Source organism: Coregonus clupeaformis, chromosome 16 (genome assembly GCF_020615455.1).
Source record: "Coregonus clupeaformis isolate EN_2021a chromosome 16, ASM2061545v1, whole genome shotgun sequence".
Classification (NCBI taxonomy): Eukaryota; Metazoa; Chordata; class Actinopteri; order Salmoniformes; family Salmonidae; genus Coregonus; species Coregonus clupeaformis.
Window position 1 is genome coordinate 55,286,476 of NC_059207.1, and position 19,188 is coordinate 55,305,663.

The 19,188-nt window shown below is 42.9% G+C and overlaps 2 protein-coding genes across 3 annotated transcripts in view; both read left to right on the forward strand.

Moving 5' to 3' along the window:
- The first annotated feature begins 67 nt into the window (after positions 1-67).
- Positions 68-2,020, forward strand: LOC121585211 (glycine-rich RNA-binding, abscisic acid-inducible protein-like). Its single transcript, XM_041901656.2, has one exon. It carries the CDS (start codon positions 145-147, stop codon positions 631-633), a length of 489 nt encoding a protein of 162 aa, XP_041757590.1. The 5' UTR covers positions 68-144; the 3' UTR covers positions 634-2,020.
- Positions 2,021-3,405: 1,385 nt separating this feature from the next.
- The window catches only part of ksr2 (kinase suppressor of ras 2), a 163,558-nt gene continuing 147,775 nt past the window's right edge, over positions 3,406-19,188 (forward strand). For both annotated transcript variants that reach the window (XM_045225796.1, XM_045225795.1), the window contains exons 1-2: positions 3,406-4,140; positions 17,498-17,638. In XM_045225796.1, coding sequence (XP_045081731.1) covers positions 3,964-4,140; positions 17,498-17,638 — 318 coding nt within the window. In that variant the 5' untranslated portion in view covers positions 3,406-3,963. The remainder of the gene's footprint in view (positions 4,141-17,497; positions 17,639-19,188) is intronic.

Here is a 19,188-nt window from a genome sequence, read left to right on the forward strand (position 1 = left end):
GCAACCAATCGCATCCGTTGTTTTACTGTGGGCGGAGTCAAATTAATCTTTATAATATTTCGCGGCAAGCCTCCATTTCTTTTCCGACGACGTACCTCTCCAAGCAGCAGCTTTTCTCGTTCTGTCCGTAAAAGACAAAGAAACATGTCCGACGAAGGAAAACTTTTCGTCGGTGGCCTGAGCTTCGACACCACAGAGCAATCTCTTGCAGAAGCTTTCTCCAAGTACGGAAACATCGCTAAATGTGATGTCATCATGGACAGAGAAACAGGAAGGCCTCGTGGATTCGGCTTTGTAAAGTACGACAATGCCGAGGATGCTAAGGACGCTATGGAGGGAATGAACGGCCAGTCTCTTGACGGCAGAACCATCCGTGTGAATGAGGCAGGCCAGGGTGGTGGTCGCGGCGGCGGCGGAGGAGGCGGTGGATTCCGTGGTTCCCGAGGTGGCGGTGGATATGGTGGCGGTGGAGGATATAGTGGTGGCGGAGGATATGGCGGTGGCGGAGGCCGTAGCTATGGAGGCGAAGAACGGGGATACGGAGGTGGTGGCGGAGGCGGATACAGGAGCGGCGGTGGTGGAGGCCGAGGTGGTGGATACTCCTCCGGCGGTGGCTACAGGGACAATAATTAGGGCCTTGGGAAGCTACGGGGACCTTTTGGGGAATCCTACAGGGACAGTTACGACAGCTAGTTATGCTGCAAACGAGTAACACTCCGATTCAAGATCATAATTTGACTGTCTCTTCAAGAAATGTCCGTGTTGACCTAAAGACTTTTGTTGTAATCTTAGTCCTATTCTCATGTGTTTTCAAGTAGCTAGCTCGAGTATCTTTACATTTAGCCACGTGTGTCGGCCATTGATTTACCATGTTCGTGGTCTTGCCCAATAACATTCCACCTGGGAGAGATTTTGTACATCTGATCTTTGTTGATTTTGTACATCTGATTATTTTTGTTGTCAATTGTCATCATTGAGCCTATTAAAACGATTTGTTGAAAAAAAAAAAAGTTCTCACGTCATTAGTAAAACCATTTTGCCATATCAAATTAACGAAACAGCGGCGATCTTAAGATGTTATGAATTGATGCGTGTTTGTGCACGAATTTACTCCTTACAGATGACCACCGGTCGTTTAGCTACGAAAAGGACAACCCACTCGAAAGTCGTCCTTAAGGCATTTGGTAGAGGTAAATTCAGACACCGTTAGTCATATTTTAAGCTAAATGACCGCGGGGTGCATGAATTTTCTATATTCTTGACGCCCATTCTCATACAGAACTGGATACGGAAGTAAAGCGGAACGGGTCATCACTTCCACGGAGGTGCTTTGATCATGTTTAGTTGGCAAAACACTAAGGCAAGATGGCGCACCAAAAATATTTCTACCGAAATGCCAAATAATCCCTCCGTTCAACAGTGCCTTGGTGGGAAAGGTAACCCCACGATTGACTTTTATACATTTTGTTTAGTTGTGGCCATCTTTGTTTCCCACCTTAGTTGTGGCCATCTTTGTTTCCCCCCCCCCCTGCCAAATAATCGTTCCCACTAGTTGACGCAGCCACAAAGGCAACATTGGCTATATCGGAAACATGAATGAAAACACATTGCTTTTTGGTCTTTATGGTATTAAGTTAACCGCGTGGTTCGGTTTAAAAACAGATTTTAAGATAAATTGTAGAAATGGGCTGGGTTTATGACTGGCTGGGGTAACTAGTGATGACCACAAGCTGTCTACCGCCATTTGGGTTGTATAGAGAAGTACGCCCAAGAGTTTGGGGGGAAATCTGACTCGCTGAAATGCATGCAAATGTAGTGTTTTCATAGACGACATGCTCTTATCAAAAAGTGAGTGAAACTTGTCTAATTGTTTTTAATATGGCAGTTGAAATAAAATATTTAAATCAAGAGACAAAATAGGATGCCAAAAATCAAACTCAATTTGGGTTTATTAAAATGTTTGCCTGATTATTGTAAGGGGCTCAGACAGCCTACAATAAACCCTTATGATTGCCTGTTATTTGTGCTTGATTAGCTGTATTTCTGATCACATACTGTAAGGTAGGCACAACACAGACCTCATTCTAGAATTCACTAGAAACAGGGAAACACTAGTGTAGCCTTTACAAGCCAAGCAGCTCTATTTTTAATTGTGTGTTGAGGCCTGTTCAGTCCAGCAGTGAGACACAATGCTGTCTGATGTCTCTGCAGGTGACAGAGGAAATGTCATAAAAATTACTGGTTCCCCACTACCTGCCTCAATCAAGATGACACACACTTGTAACGCTTTACATTGTCCCCCTGTTTATTTCCCCCCCACCCACAGAAGAGAAAGAGCTGTCATAATGTATAATTCAGTAAGAGATGTTGGCCTGGCCTACTCACTCACTCAGCGTTCTGTAATTTAATATAGCAATAACTATTGCAGTTCATTTGGAGTATACAATTGTAACATGTATGGTTATTTTAGTGCAGTGGTGGAAAAAGTACTCAAATGTTATACTTGAGTAAAAGTGAAAGTCTAAAAGTATTTGTTTTTAAAAATACTTACATATCAAAGATAAATGGAATTGCTAAAATATACTTAAGTATCAAAAGTAAAGGTATTATTTCAAATTCCTTATATTTTGCAAACCAGACGGCAGAATTTTCTTGTTTTTTTATTTATTTACGGATAGCCAGGAGCAAAGCATTTGTGTTTAGTGAGTCCACCAGATTAGAAGCGGTAGGGATAACCAGCGATGTTCTCTTGACAAGTGCGTGAATTGGACCATTTTCCTGTCAAAATGTAAAGAGTATTTTTGGGTGTCAGGAAAATGTATGGAGTAAAAAGTACATTATTTTCTTTAGGAATGTAGTGAAGTAAAAGTTGTCAAAAATATAAATGGTAAGGTACAGATACCCCAAAAAACGACGTAAGTAGTACTTTAAAGTATTTTTTACTTAAGTACTTTATACCACTGTTTTAGTGTGTGTGTGCAGTGGAGGGTAAACACAAGTACTTTTTTTTGCACAACAGCTTGCCCACCTTTTACAGAAAAATGCATTGAAAGTAGAGTTTTTTTCCACTGCGATCAGAGTTTACCCACCATTTTTTTCTCTCCACTACATCATTGTGTGTCTCTGTGTGGATTGATCAAGATACAAGTAGCCTAAAAAGGGCACATGTAGGAAGGCCTAACTAAACAAATTGTCCCAATTTGGTTTGGTGAAAAATTACATAATTACCATCCTGACAACGTATTAAAATTATAATGTGGAGCTGATGATGGGTCCCACTGGTATGAAGTTAAAACTGAGTTCATGCTCACTGCACTGATATAATCTCGCGATATCTCCTCCCGCACGCTGCATCACTCGTTGGTTGTGGCCCCCTTTCTCTTCTACCGCAGCTTCCCTGGGCGATGCTGTTGCTGTGGATTTGATTGACGGGAAACATGTCGGTGTGGTGGTGGGAGCGAACCGGGATGCAGCTGCTGACATGTGAGACGGGAAGAACCTGTATCCAATCCACACAGCATCACCTTTAAAATGATTATACGAAGCTGCTTTAGTATTATTGATTCGTTATGTTTTTTTATTTGAAATGAACAAACAGAACGCTGACTGGATTTATTAGATAAGGCTTGATCGGTTGTGTTCTGATTTTTATTTCTGTTGAGGAGGTATAGCCTAGGCTATCTGCATATTGTGTTTGATGATATAGCCCTCAGCATCAGTACCAGTCTCAATCAGAAACACCTTGATGAACCACCACCTGGAATACAAGAAGGACTATTGCAATGAAGTCGCCTTTCACATAGATCACATCTCATTTCTTAACCAGTGTATATAATAGATTATACCACCACGTTGGCTGGCGTTTTGCAGGGTACTTTATTACATGGAACTATTTCCACGTTTATTTTCCGAGTAGAATATTTTTGTTGAAGTACACATAAAAACGACCACTGCTCGCAAACTATGGACGTGGAGAATATGACAAAAAGCGACGAGCAGCATCTGAGTTTGCAAAAAGCCTTGCAGCAGTGCGAGTTGGTGCAAAATATGATAGACATAAGCATTTCTAGCTTGGAGGGATTGAGGACCAAATGTGCCACATCCAACGACTTGACACAAAAAGAAATACGAACGCTGGAGGTAAGCAAAAGCACCCATTCTGTAGAATGAATAGGCTACGGCTGCATTGAGGCTAATCAAGCTATGTATTTTCATCAAAATCAATGTGGGGTTGGTTGTCACGTCTGTCAATCAACATCAATGTACATTATTCAATGTAGTTTAAACTGTTGACGACTATACCATTGGAATACTGTGTTATTTCAATGTTATAGGCCTACAGCCTAGATGTGTTTTATGCAGTGTAATAAATCAAGAAATCTGTAGCTGCAGTGAGCGAGCTGTTGTGGGCTTGCGCATTCTGCAGGTGGTGGAAAGAAGGTGGAACGTTCAGCTTTAGCACGGTACACTCTTCTCCACCAGAATTCTCCATGAGAACGTTGAGGCCTAAACATGATTTGTTTAGGATTTATATCATTATCATCATTATTGCCATTATCATCAGCTCGCGCTTCTATCATCAGCCAGACTATATTGCAAGTGTGTATTAGTGAAATTGCTTCAAATTGTCATCCGATTTAATTGGCCCACAGGGTATTCCGTAAATTGCTTTATGTAATGGCCATGATATTATCCAAATCCAGTGTTGTGTTTTTGATATCAAAACATAGATATATTTGTTTGTCAAATTAATAAAATAGGCTCTGCACACCCTGTGTACATTTCAGATGCACTTAGGCCCCAATGTGGTTTAAACTACGTAGACATTCCCTGGTGTGTTCCAGGCTGAGATTTTAAATGGAACTATATAAACCGAGGCCCAATGTGATGGGTCTTGATGTGTGTGAGTAAAATAGGGAAACTTAATTATATTAAACATGATGAGATGACATAGGCCTGTAATAAATGTATAATGACGTTTTTTGTGACCACAGATGAAGGAATAGTAGGCATATACTGTTTGTTTATTAACTTAATCATGTAGTTTCCCTTTCCCCACTGATACAAGGAAAACAAATCCACATCTGTCTCTCATATGGATTTCATATAAATAGGCACACCATTTTACAAAATATTTTTAGGGATACTGTTAGTAGGCCTAGAGGCTGGAGTTGAATTGAATTTCAGAGTGGAGAAGATATTGAAAACATACAGTATGGCCCTATAGCTAGGCCTTCAGTATGGCCACAAATTAACTTATTAGCCTACATGTTAGTGAGAATAGATTCCATAATATGTCTAGCTGTCACAATTATTTGATCTAACAAAAGTTCACAGTGTGAAGTTCCTTACTTCCTAGCCACCAATCAAAAACACCACTTTGAAATGTACGGCTAATAGTTTGACTCAAGGAAACTGTGCTGTGTCATGCAGGTATCTTCTGTCAGGAAACACATGGTTACATTAAAAAACCCAAAAATACCTGTCTGCCATTGAAGGCCAATTTACGTGTAGTGTATGTGCAAGTGTTTGCATGCACACTGTTTGGGCCTTCTGAGGCAGAGGGCAAAGTAGATGATGGAGAAGTCATATTTGGTAACACTTTACATAAATGTGCTCATCTTCATGATTAGTTCTAATAGCAATGTAATAACATGTTTTAATAATGTTTTCACAAGTGGTCAAGCAGTTGCCTGTCTGGCAGATTTTAGCAAGAGCATGGGTCAGGCTGTTGATGTAAAAACTTTATGAATACATTTAATTGATTTATTATTTGATTGATTGATTAATTGATAGTGTTGGACAAAAGCTTTAGATTAGATACATTAAAAGGGCAATCTGCGATTGGTACATCCATTTTTGGACTTTTCAATTAATGATATACAGTGCCTTCAGAAAGTATTCAGACCCCTTGACTTTTTCCACATTTTATTACGTTACAGCCTTATTTTAAAATGTATTAAATATTTTTTCCCCTCATCATTACCCCATAATGACAAAGAAAAAACAGGTTTTTAGAAATGTTTGTATTTGGGGAGTTTCTCCCATTCTTCTCTGCAGATCCTCTTAAGCTCTGTCAGTTTGGATGGGGAGCATTGCTGCACAGCTATTTTCAGGTCTCTCCAGAGATGTTCAATCAGGTTCAAGTCCGAGCTCTGGCTGGGCCACTCAAGGACATTCAGAGACTTGTCCCGAAGCCACCCCTGCGTTGTCTTGGCTGTGTGCTTAGGGTCATTGTCCTGTTGGAAGGTTAACCTTTGCCCCAGTCTGAGGTCCTGAGCGCTCTGGAGCAGGTTTTCATCAAGGATCTCTCTGTATTTTGCTCCGTTCATCTTTCCCTCGATCCTGACTAGTCTCCCAGTCCCTGCCGCTGAAAAACATCCCCACAGCATGATGCTGCCACCACCATACTTCACCATAGGGATGGTGCCAGGTTTCCTCCAGACGTGACGCTTGGCATTCAGGCGAAAGAGTTCAATCTTGGGTTCACCAGACCAGAGAATCTTGTTTCTCATGGTCTGAGAGTCCTTTAGGTGTCTTTTGGCAAACTCCAAGCGGGCTGTCATGTGCCTTTTACTGAGGAGTGGCTTCCGTCTGGCCACTCTACCATAAAGGCCTGATTGGTGGAGTGCTGCAGAGATGGTTGTCCTTCTGGAAGGTTCTCCCATCTCCACAGAGGAACTCTAAAGCTCTGTCAGAGATATCATCGGGTTCTTGGTCACCTCCCTGACCAAGGCCCTTCTCCCCCAATTGCTCAGTTTGGCCGGGTGGCCAGCTCTAGGAAGAGTCTTGGTGGTTCCAAACTTCTTCCATTTAAGAATGATGGAGGCCACTGTGTTCTTGGGGACCTTCAATGCTGAATAAATGTTTTGGTACCCTTCCCCAGATCTGTGCCTTGACACAATCCTGTCTCGGAGCTCTACGGACAATTCCTTCGACCTCATGGCTTGGTTTTTGCTCTGACATGCACTGTCAACTGTGGGACCTTATATACATCCTGTGGCGTATTGCATTAGCATCGAACAGCCCAACGCGATATGCAACTTTTCAGGGAAGTCAGGAACCAATATACACAATCAGTTAGGAAAGCAAAGGCTAGCTTTTTCAAACAGAAATTTACATCCTGTAGCACAACTCCAAAATGTTTTTGGACACTGTAAAGTCCATGGAGAATAAGAGCACCTCCTCCCAACTTCCGCCCCCCGCTTCTCCTTCACACAAATTCAGACAGCTGATGTTCTGAAAGAGATGAAAAATCCGGACCACTACAAATCAGCTGGGCAGAGATTGGGGTTAACGAACAGATCACCGACCATTTCGAATCCCACGGTACCTTCTCCGCTATGCAATCCGGTTTCCGAGCTGGTCATGGGTGTACCTCAGCCACGCTCAAGGTCCTAAACGATATTATAACCGCGATCGATAAAAGACTGTACTGCGCAGCCGTCTTCATCGACCTGGCCAAGGCTTTCGACTCTGTCAACCACCGCATTCTTATTGGCAGACTAAATAGCCTTGGTTTCTCAAATGACTGCCTCGCCTGGTTCACCAACTACTTCTCAGATAGAGTTCAATGTGTCAAATCGGAGGGCCTGTTGTCTGGACCTCTGGCAGTCTTTATGGGGGTGCCACAGGGTTCAATTCTCGGGCCGACTCTATTCTCTGTGTATATCAATGATGTCGCTCTTGCTTCTGGTGACGCTCGGATCCACCTCTATGCGGACGACACCATTTTGTATACATCTGGCCCTTCATTGGACACTTCTAAACGAGCTTCAACGCCACACAACACTCCTTCTGTAGCCTCCAACTGCTCTTAAACACTAGTAAAACTAAATGCATGCTCTTCAACCGAACGCTGCTTGCACCCGCCCACCCGACTAGAAATACCTACAGTGAGGGAAAAAAGTATTTGATCCCCTGCTGATTTTGTACGTTTGCCCACTGACAAAGAAATGATCAGTCTATAATTTTAATGGTAGGTTTATTTGAACAGTGAGAGACAGAATAACAACAACAAAAATCCAGAAAAACGCATGTCAAAAATGTTATAAATTGATTTGCATTTTAATGAGGGAAATAAGTATTTGACCCCTCTGCAAAACATGACTTAGTACTTGGTGGCAAAACCCTTGTTGGCAATCACAGAGGTCAGACGTTTCTTGTAGTTGCCCACCAGGTTTGCACACATCTCAGGAGGGATTTTGTCCCACTCCTCTTTGCAGATCTTCTCCAAGTCATTAAGGTTTCGAGGCTGACGTTTGGCAACTCGAACCTTCAGCTCCCTCCACAGATGTTCTATGGGATTAAGGTCTGGAGCCTGGCTAGGCCACTCCAGGACCTTAATGTGCTTCTTCTTGAGCCACTCCTTTGTTGCCTTGGCCGTGTGTTTTGGGTTATTGTCATACTGGAATACCCATCCACGACCCATTTTCAATGCCCTGGCTGAGGGAAGGAGGTTCTCACCCAAGATTTGACTGTACATGGCCCCGTCCATCATCCCTTTGATGCGGTGAAGTTTTCCTGTCCCCTTAGAAGAAAAACACCCCCAAAGCATAATGTTTCCACCTCCATGTTTGACGGTGGGGATGGTGTTCTTGGGGTAATAGGCAGCATTCCTCCTCCTCCAAACACGGCGAGTTGAGTTGATGCCAAAGAGCTCCATTTTGGTCTCATCTGACCACAACACTTTCACCCAGTTCTCCTCTGAATCATTCAGATGTTCATTGGCAAACTTCAGACGGGCATGTATATGTGCTTTCTTGAGCAGGGGGACCTTGCGGGCGCTGCAGGATTTCAGTCCTTCACGGCATAGTGTGTTAACAATTGTTATCTTGGTGACTATGGTCCCTGCTGCTTTGAGATCATTGACAAGATCCCCCCGTGTAGTTTTGGGCTGATTCCTCACCGTTCTCATGATCATTGCAACTCCACGAGGTGAGATCTTGCATGGAGCCCCAGGCCGAGGGAGATAGACAGTTCTTTTGTGTTTCTTCCATTTGCGAATAATCGCACCAACTGTTGTCACCTTCTCACCAAGCTGCTTGGCGATGGTCTTGTAGCCCATTCCAGCCTTGTGTAGGTCTACAATCTTGTCCCTGACATCCTTGGAGAGCTCTTTGGTCTTGGCCATGGTGGAGAGTTTGGAATCTGATTGATTGATTGCTTCTGTGGACAGGTGTCTTTTATACAGGTAACAAACTGAGATTAGGAGCACTCCCTTTAAGAGTGTGCTCCTAATCTCAGCTCGTTACCTGTATAAAATACACCTGGGAGCCAGAAATCTTTCTGATTGAGAGGGGGTCAAATACTTATTTCCCTCATTAAAATGCAAATCAATTTATAACATTTTTGACATGCGTTTTTCTGGATTTTGTTGTTGTTATTCTTTCTCTCACTGTTCAAATAAACCTACCATTAAAATTATAGACTGATAATTTCTTTGTCAGTGGGCAAACGTACAAAATCAGCAGGGGATCAAATACTTTTTTCCCTCACTGTAGGTGTCTGGTTAGACTGTAAACTCTCCTTCCAGACTCACATTAAGCATCTCCAATCAAAAGTTAGATCTAGAATCGGCTTCCTATTTCGCAAACAAAGCCTCCTTCACTCATGCTGCCAAACATGCCCTCATAAAACGGACTATCCTACCGATCCTTGACTACGGCGATGTCATTTACAAAATAGCCTCCAACACTCTACTCAGAAAATTGGATGTAGTCTATCACAGTGCCATCTGTTTTGTCACCAAAGCCCCATATACTACTCACCATTGTGACCTGTACGCTCTTGTTGGCTAGCCCTCACTACATATTCGTTGCCAAACCCACTGGCTCCAGGTCATCTATAAATCACTGCTAGGCAAATCCCCGCCTTATCTTAGCTCACTGGTCACCATAGCAACACCCACCCGTAGTCTGTCCTCCAGCAGGTATATCTCACTGGTCATCCCCAAAGCCAACACCTCCTTTGGCCGCCATTCCTTCCATTTCTCTGCTGCCAATGACTGGAACGAACTGCAAAAATGTCTGAAGCTGGAGACTCTTATCTTCCTCACTAACTTTAAGCATCAGTTGTCAGAGCAGCTTACCGATCGCTGCACCTGTACACAGCCATTCTGAAATTAGCCCACCCAACTACCTCATTCCCATATTGTTATTTATTTTGCTAATTTGCACCCCAGTATCTCTATTTGCACATAATCTTTTGCACATCTATCATTCCAGTGTTAATACGAAATTGTAACTATTTTGCACTATGGCCTATTTATTGCCTTACCTCCATAATTTACTACATTCGCACACACTGTATATATATTTTCTGTTATATTTTTGACTTTATGTTTTGTTTACCCCATATGTAACTCTGTGTTGTTGTTTTTATCGCACTGCTTTGCTTTATCTTGGCCAGGTCGCAGTTGTAAATGAGAACTTGTTCTCAACTGGCTTAGCTGGTTAAATAAAGGTTAAATAAAAAATAAATATATAGACAGGTGTGTGCCTTTCCAAATCATGTCCAATCAATTGAATTTACCACAGGTGGACTCCAATCAAGTTGTAGAAACATCTCAAGGATGATAAATCGAAACAGGATGCACCTGAGCTCAACTTCGAGTCTCATAGCAAAGGGTCTGAATACTTATGTAAATAAGGTATTTCTGTCTTTTATTTTTAATACATTTGCAAATATTTCGAAACCTGTTTTCGCTTCGTCATTATGGTTTATTGTATGTAGATTGCTGAGGAAAAATATTAATTTAATCAAATTTAGAATAAGGCTATAATGTAACCAAATGTGGAAAAAGTCAAGGGGTCTGGATACTTTCCGAAGGCACTTATTATACACCCATTATATTTTTTATAATATCACTTATAAATGCGCTTAGTTCAACTGTTGTACCCCTTCAAGCCCCAAATAAAAGCTTATTTTACTCAATTGTTGTAAACCATGTAATGTAAACAAACACTGTAGGCCTAGCATAAAAACATGGTAGAAATACATGATATCATGGGTGTTCAGTCCTTGCATCTATGGCTTTGTCAATGACAGTGGTTCCAGCCCCATCCCTCAGCTTTTTACCATAACAGTGGCAAAAAGTGGTCGGGCTATGCTTCGTTATTGTTTGAACTGCAGATTGCCCCTTTAACTAGTCTCCTCCAAGCCGGGTCAGGTGTCTAGACTCATTGGCAGGTGACTTATGCACTTATAGCAGAATCGTGCACCAGTTGCACCCCATAGGTCTTTGCTGCACTTGTTGCTTCTTTGTTGAATTTCTGACAAAGTCCTGTGTTAACCCAGATATATGCATTATTATAGAAACGACTATTTAGAATATTAAAGCGTCTAACCATTGCAATTGTGGGATATTACTTTATTTGTAAAATGTCCACCTGCACTGTTCAAGACATTGAACATGTTCTTACATCACAGGTTTGTATGAGGGAGACATTCAATATGAGGAATATGAGAAGCTTTGGGTTCACTTAGATTTTTTACTTTTGCACAAAGAGCTGTCTTGACTTCTTGTGCAATGCTAATTTGAAGGACAGTTTAACCATTGTTAACCCGAAGTTATCATTGTACAGGACAATACAATGCAATACAACTTCATTTATCCCTTTGGGGTTTCTGAATGTTAGGATGGCTCATCTACTGTTTCCCGGAGACAGATTAAGCCTATAGTCCTGGACTAAATAGCACTTTCACTAGTGATTCTCCTTTGAGCTTGCTTTTTAGTCCAGAAATAGGCTTGATGTGTGTCAGAGAAACCGCCCCTGTATGTTTGGCAGTATCTCTCTGTTGTACAGTAGGATGCACGTGGGATAGGTTTGACTATACTGGATCTCAGATGCCTTTTTCATCATAGAAGATTTTGATTTGGTTCTCAGAATCAGAATCACTTTTATTCGCCAAGAACATTTACATATACCCGGAATTTAACTCAGTGAATTGGTGCTGCCAGCAATAGACAAATGTACAGACATAATACAGACAGAACACAGACAGAGGAACTGACACAAAGTCAACAAACAGAATATACAATATAAACACAGTAAACATAAAACATAAAACTCTAGAGTATAGGCTGATTTACAGTGAGGATATACAATTTGCAGTGGGGATATATTTATATATGCAGAGGGAGGGGTGCTGCCGTGACGTGCATATATCCAGTGCATATACAGTGTTGTGCAGAGGTGTACACGGGCCCCGAGTTGTGCAGGTCCTCGATCAGTGGAGGCTGCTGAGGGGAGGACGGCTCATAATAATGGCTGGAACGGAGCGAATGGAATGGCATCAAACACATGGAAACCAGGAGGTGAGGATGGACTCTATGATTGACGCGTAGAACTGGATCAGGATTGACTGGGAGAGGTTGAGGTTTATTTTCAGCTGGCGCAAGTAGTATATAGGCTGGTGTACCTTCTTGGTGACCAAGAAGGTTGTGGGAGATGATGGTCCCCAGGAATTCGAATAATTCAGCCGTGCTATCAATCCAGAGGGGGAGAGATGGTGGGGGACGTTTTCTGAAGTCTGAACTCAAGTTAAAAACTCCTCCAGCACTTTCTCCCTAGTGTAGACAACAAATGACTGGCCTTAGCCATGGGAGCAGGTAAAGTATCAGCTCTCCGTACCCCAATTGTAACCATAACCTTCGGAGCTCAAACACACTCACTGGGACCTAGGGCTAGTGTGAAAAGACAACCTCCACACAAACCAGTGTTTACTTCTGTTTCTCTGGTTGTATTGACTGCTACTGACCCACTTTTGCCATTCGCCCCTTTAATAACTGAGTCTTCTCCTATTGAAAACAGATTTTGACCTAGTCCAAAAAAAGTATAATTGGACAGAGGACGATTCATACACCACTATCCATGCCCATGAACAAGAGCTTTAAAAAATGTTTGGTACCCCACAACTAAAGATTTGGGTAGAACCAAAAAAGTATTCCCATGACAATGCAAACACAGGAACAAGTGTCTATGAATCTGCCATGCTCCTTAGAGATCTACTGACATATAAAAGATTCACGTTTGGAGGTTTAGTGTTGTTGACCTAGATAATTAGGGTTATTTGTGTAATGAGTTAGAGATAGCAGTCCCCCTTCCTCCCATGGGAAATGTCATGAAATGGAATATTGCTAGATTGTTTATGTTTTTGTTGGTGAGTATCCCTGTCAAATATTTACTTTAATGACACTTGCTCTATGCACTGTATTATACAATAGATTATACCTATTTTAGTAATTGTAGTGCTAGTGGCTAGTTGTATCAGTTAATTTAAGAATGTATTTTGTAGTGCACTGTATAGGAAATAGGATGCCATTTGGGACATAACCATAGCTTCACCAAAGGGACATTTCATTATTTACGATTCAGACTTTTTCTCATCGTTAAAAAGGAAATAGATGGTAATCAGTGTGTTTATCAATATCAATCCATGCCATGGGCAGGGTAAAGTGGAGAGATGTACCATCGCTCGGTTTGTCCAGGAATTTTTTGTTGTTCTATTGATATATTGGTACAAACGAACACTTAGGGTCACAGCCAGTAAAGGACATTTAATTGAGAGTGAATTATCTCAAACTGCTTTGAAAAAAGAAATGATAGTTTCATATAGGCCTAGAGAATTTGTGTTTTCTCCATGGTTTAAAGTTTACACATTTTTACCAGGTAAGTTGACTGAGAACACATTCTCATTTACAGCGACGACCTGGGGAATAGGTACAGGGGAGGGTAGGGGGGATGAATGAGCCAATTAGAAGCTAGGGATGATTAGTTGGCCATGATGGTCAGATTGGGAATTTAGCCAGGACACCGGGGTTAACACCCCTACTCTTATGATAAATGCCATGGGATCTTTAGTGACCACAGAGAGTCAGGACACCCATTTAACGTCCCATCCGAAAGACAGCACCCTATACAGGGCAATGTCCCCAATTACTGCCCTGGGGCATTGGGATATTATTTGTTTTGACCAGAGGAAAGAGTGCCTCCTACTGGCCCTCCAACACCACTTCCAGCAGCATCTGGTCTCCTATCCAGGGACCGGCCAAAACCAACCCTGCTAAGCTTCAGAGGCAAGCCAGCAGTGGGATGCAGGGTGGTATGCTGCTGGCAAAGTGGGTAGGAGACCTTTCATGTGGTTCTGCAAATACACCAGAAGTCACTGTCATTATTTTAAATATCTCTCGTCCTGCCATATATCCTGTTCAAAGAAATGGCATTGAAATATGATTATAACCATTATTTGCAGTAGTATGGATTAGAAGGTCCTGTGTAGATTGTATTTTCAACCAGCAACTATCAGGAAATAACACTGATCACATTTCTTCACACTTTTACAGTGTTAGTTTCATCAGCTGTTGTCCAAAATGATATCAAACACAGGAAAAACATCATATTTACTGCACTGGGCCTTTAACATGTGTGCTTAATCAACATGGGCTGAGTATTGCACAGATGGATCTCACTTTTTGAGAGTGCAGTTTTGTTGGTTGGTAGTTAATCCAAACTACACTATACAGTGCATTCGGAAAGTATTCAGACCCCTTCCCTTTTTCCACATTTTGTTACGTTACAGCCTTATTCTAAAATGGATTAAATAAACATTTCCCTCATCAATCTACACACAATACCCCGTAATGACAAAGTGAAAACAGGTTTTTAGAAATGTTTGATTTGGAAAGGCACACACCTGTCTATATAAGGTCCCACAGTTGACAGTGCATGTCAGAGCAAAAACCAAGCCATGAGGTCGAAGGAATTGTCTGTAGAGCTCCGAGACAGGATTGTGTCGAGGCACAGATCTGGTGGCGGGTACCAAAACATTTCTGCAGCATTGAAGGTCCCCAAGAACACAGTGGCCTCCATCATTCTTAAATGGAAAAAGTTTGGAAGCACCTAGACTCTTCCTAGAACTGGCCGCCCGGCCAAACTGAGCAATCGGGGGGGAAGGCCCTTGGTCAGGGAGGTGACCAAGAACCCGATAGTCACTCTGACAGAGATCCAGAGTTCCTCTGTGGAGATGGGAGAACCTGCCAGAAGGACAACCATTTCTGCAGCACTCCATCAATCAGGCCTTTATGATAGAGTGGCCAGACGGAAGCCACTCCTCAGTAAAATACACATGACAGCCCACTTGGAGTTTGCCAAAAGGCACCTAAAGGACTCTCAGACCATGAGAAACAAGATTCTCTGGTCTGATGAAACCAAGATTGAACTCTTTGGCCTGAATGCCAAGCGTCACGTCTGGAGGAAAGTTGGCACCATCCCTACGGTGAAGCATGGTGATGGCAGCATCATGCTGTGGGGATGTTTTTCAGCGGCAGGGACTAGGAGACTAGTCAGGATCGAGGTAAAGATGAACGGAGCAAAGTACAGCGAGATCCTTGATGAAAACCTGCTCCAGAGTGCTCAGGACCTCAGACTGGGGCGATGGTTCACCTTCCAACAGGACAACAACCCTAAGCACACAGCCAAGACAACGCAGGGGTGGCTTCGGGACAAGTCTCTAAATGTCCTTAGTGGCCCAGCCAGAGCCCGAACTTGAACCCGATCGAACATTTCTGGAGAGTCCTGAAAATAGCTGTGCAGCGACGCTCCCCATCCAACCTGACAGAGCTTGAGAGGATCTGCAGAGAATAATGAGAGAAACTCCCCAAATACAGGTGTGCCAAACTTGTAGCGTCATAGACTCAAGACTGTAATCGCTGAAGACTCAAGACCAAGAAGACTCAAGACTGTAATCGCTGCCAATGGTGCTTCAACAAAGTACTGAGTAAATGGTCTGAATACTTATGTAAATGTTATATCAGTTTTTTATTTTTAATACATTTGCAAAAAAATCAAAAAACGTGTTATTATGGGAAATTATGTGTAGGTTGATGAGAAAACCCCCCAGATTTAATCAATTTTAGAATAAGGCTGTAACGTAACAAAATGTGGAAAAAGTCAAGGGGTCTGAATACTTTCCGAATGCACTGTATATACAAAAGTATGTGGACACTCCTTCAAATTAAGGGATTTGGCTATTTCAGCCACACCCGTTGCTGACTGGTGTATAAAATCGAGCACACAGCCATGCAATCTCCACAGACAAATATTGGCAGTAGAATGGCCTTACTGAAGAGCTCAGTGACTTTCAATGTCGCACCGTCATAGGATGCCACCTTTCCAACAAGTCAGTTCGTCACATTTCTGCCATTCTAGAGCTGCCCAGGTCAACTGTAAGGGCTGTTATTTTAAAGTGGAAATGTCTAGGAGCAACAACGGCTCAGCCGCGAAGTGGTAGGCCACACAAGCTCACAGAACAGGACCGCCGAGTGCTGAAGCGCATTGCAACGCTCACTACCGAGTTCCAAACTGCCTCTGGAAGCGCAAAAACTGTTTGTCGGGAGCTTCATGAAATGTGTTTCCATTGCCGAGCAGCCGCACACAAGCCTAAGATCACCATGCACAATATCAAGTGTCGGCTGGAGTGGTGTAAAGCTCGCCACCATTGGGCTCGCGATCTCTGGAGTGATGAATTACGCTTCACCGTCTGGCAGTCTGACAAATCTGGGTTTGGTGGATGCCACGAGAACTGTACCTGCCCGAATGCATAGTGCCAACTGTAAAGTTTGGTGGAGGAGGAATAATGGTCTGGGGCTGTTATTCATGGTTCGGGCTAGGCCCCTTAGTTCCAGTGAAGGGAAATCTTAACGCTACAGCAAAAAATTACATTCTAGACGATTCTGTGCTTCAAACTTTGTGGCAACAGTTTGGGGAAGGCCCTTTCCTGTTTCAGCATGAAAATGCCCCCGTACACAAAGCGAGGTCCATACAGAAATGGTTTGTCTAGATCGGTGTGGAAGAACTTGACTGGCCTGCACGGAACCCTGACCTCAACTCCATCGAACACCTTTGGGATGAATTGGAACGCCGACTGCGGGCCTAATCGCCCAACATCAGTGCCCAACCTCACTAATGCTATTGTGGCAGAATAGAAGCAAGTCCCCGCAGCAATGTTCCAACATCTAGTGGAAAGCCTTCCCAGAAGAGTGGAGGCTGTTATAGCAGCAAAGGGGGACCATATTAATGCCCATGATTTTGGAATGAGATGTTCGACAAGCAGGTGTCCACATACCTTTAGTCAGGTGGTGTATATTATTCCATTGTTCATGTTTTTGAGGTCATTAAGTCTTTGTAAACAAACAATGTATATCTTCAAAATATGTTTTATCAAATGCAGCCTTCTTCAAACCTGTCCTCTGCCGTTCCATGTAGTTGAACAATTCCAGAGATAGCACACCTGATTCAACTTGTCAACTAATTATCAAGCCCTTGACTAGGTGAATCAGGTGTGCTAGTTTAGCATTACAACACATTTGTGAAAAAGAGAGATGTGAAAAGCACTGCTGTAGTGGACTATGATTCTGTGCATCCATAGCTGTCCAGAAATCTGGTTGTGCTTCTCCAGCTCTAACCCACACATGTCCCTCTGTCCCCCCCTGCAGGGAAAGCTGGTGAAGTACTTCAGTCGCCAGCTGTCCTGTAAGGTGAGAGTGGCCTCACAGGAGAACAGTACTGAGCTACAGGACTTCCCCAGACTGGGACACTGGTTCCGCATTGTCAACCTGAGGAAGGAGGTCACTGAGGTACATTGATTTACATCTACGTATCACTGTCATAGTGTAGTAATGATAGTAATACCTTCTTACAAATGTCCTCCCGAAGTCCTCCCGAGTGGCGCAGTGGTCTAAGGCACTGCATCGCAGTGCTAGCTGTGCCACTAGAGATCTTGGTTCGAATCCAGGCTCTGTTGTAGCCGGCCGCGACCGGGAGACCCATGGGGCGGTGCACAATTGTCCAGGGTAGGGGAGGGAATGGCTGGCAGGGATGTAGCTCAGTTGGCAGAGCATGGCATTTGCAACGCCAGGGTTGTGGGTTCGATTCCAGTATTTAAAAAAAAATTGTATGCACTCACTAACTGTAAGTCGCTCTGGATAAGAGCGTCTGCTAAATGACTTAAATGTAAATGTACAAATAGCCGATGGTCTGCAAAATTTGTTCTAGTAAGAGTAATAAAATAGTTATGTTTTTAGTATTGAAATCCCTCTGGCAGTAGGATGAAAGACACTATAAGGGGTCTGGGCCAGGGGTGTTACCCTGGTAGTGTAGCCGATGTGAAATGGCTAGCTAGTGCTCTATGCAAGACAGAGGCTGAAACATTACCTTTTTCAGAATAATTTCCCACATAGTGTGCGTTTCCATCATGTGCCACAGTCAGCAGCATACCACCCTGCATCCCACTGCTGGCTTGCTTCTGAAGCTAACCAGGGTTGGTCCTGATCGGTCTTTGGATGGGAGATCAGATTCTGCTGGAAGTAGCATGGAGCCTATTCTAAACACTGAATAAAACATAGGCCTATTTAGGACTAGGCTCAGATGTCTTTCGCTTCTCTTCATGAGGATTGAATGGATCTAAATAAATAGCTGCTATAGGCCCTGCATTCAGGTAGGCTGCCACCAACAAGGTTGCTTGTTGTCATAAATGCAACATATCTATACAGGACACTCCTATATGGGAAAAAAATCAAACTGATGTATTAAAATAATTTTAAATAAATGTTGAGGTGCAACATGGTAATGTCAGGAATATGGCACAAATATGTCAGGTATAACAGAAGGCTTTAACCACTTGATCAATCGATTCAAGTTGGGACTTCAGCAATATAATAATCAAGACTTGATTTGACAAAGGAGAAAGATCCCAGGAAAATGGACAGGTGCCCAAAGAGGTAGGCTAGGACATGCTCTGAATTTAAATTCACATATAAGCGACGGTACTTAACTCTTCTGAGTTGGCTAGAACTAAATTCACCTTAGAGGTGCGCACTAGTAGCATTTAATCAGTGACGTCACCCGCTCCGAGACCTTGACGTAGCTGTTTCCCTTGCTCAGCAAGATCTGCGGCTTTTGTGGAGAGTGATAGGTAACAATGCTTTGTGGGTGACGTTTGTCGATGTGTTCAGAGGGTCTATGGTTTGAGCCCAGGTTGGGGCAAGGAGAGGGACGGAAGCAACACTGTTAGAGTAGGAATGGAGTCACTCAGTGTCAGTGGGTCTAGACCAGGGTCTGTATTCACGAAGTGTCTTATGGTAGGAGTGCTGATATAGGATCAAGGTCTTCCCTGTCCATATAATCA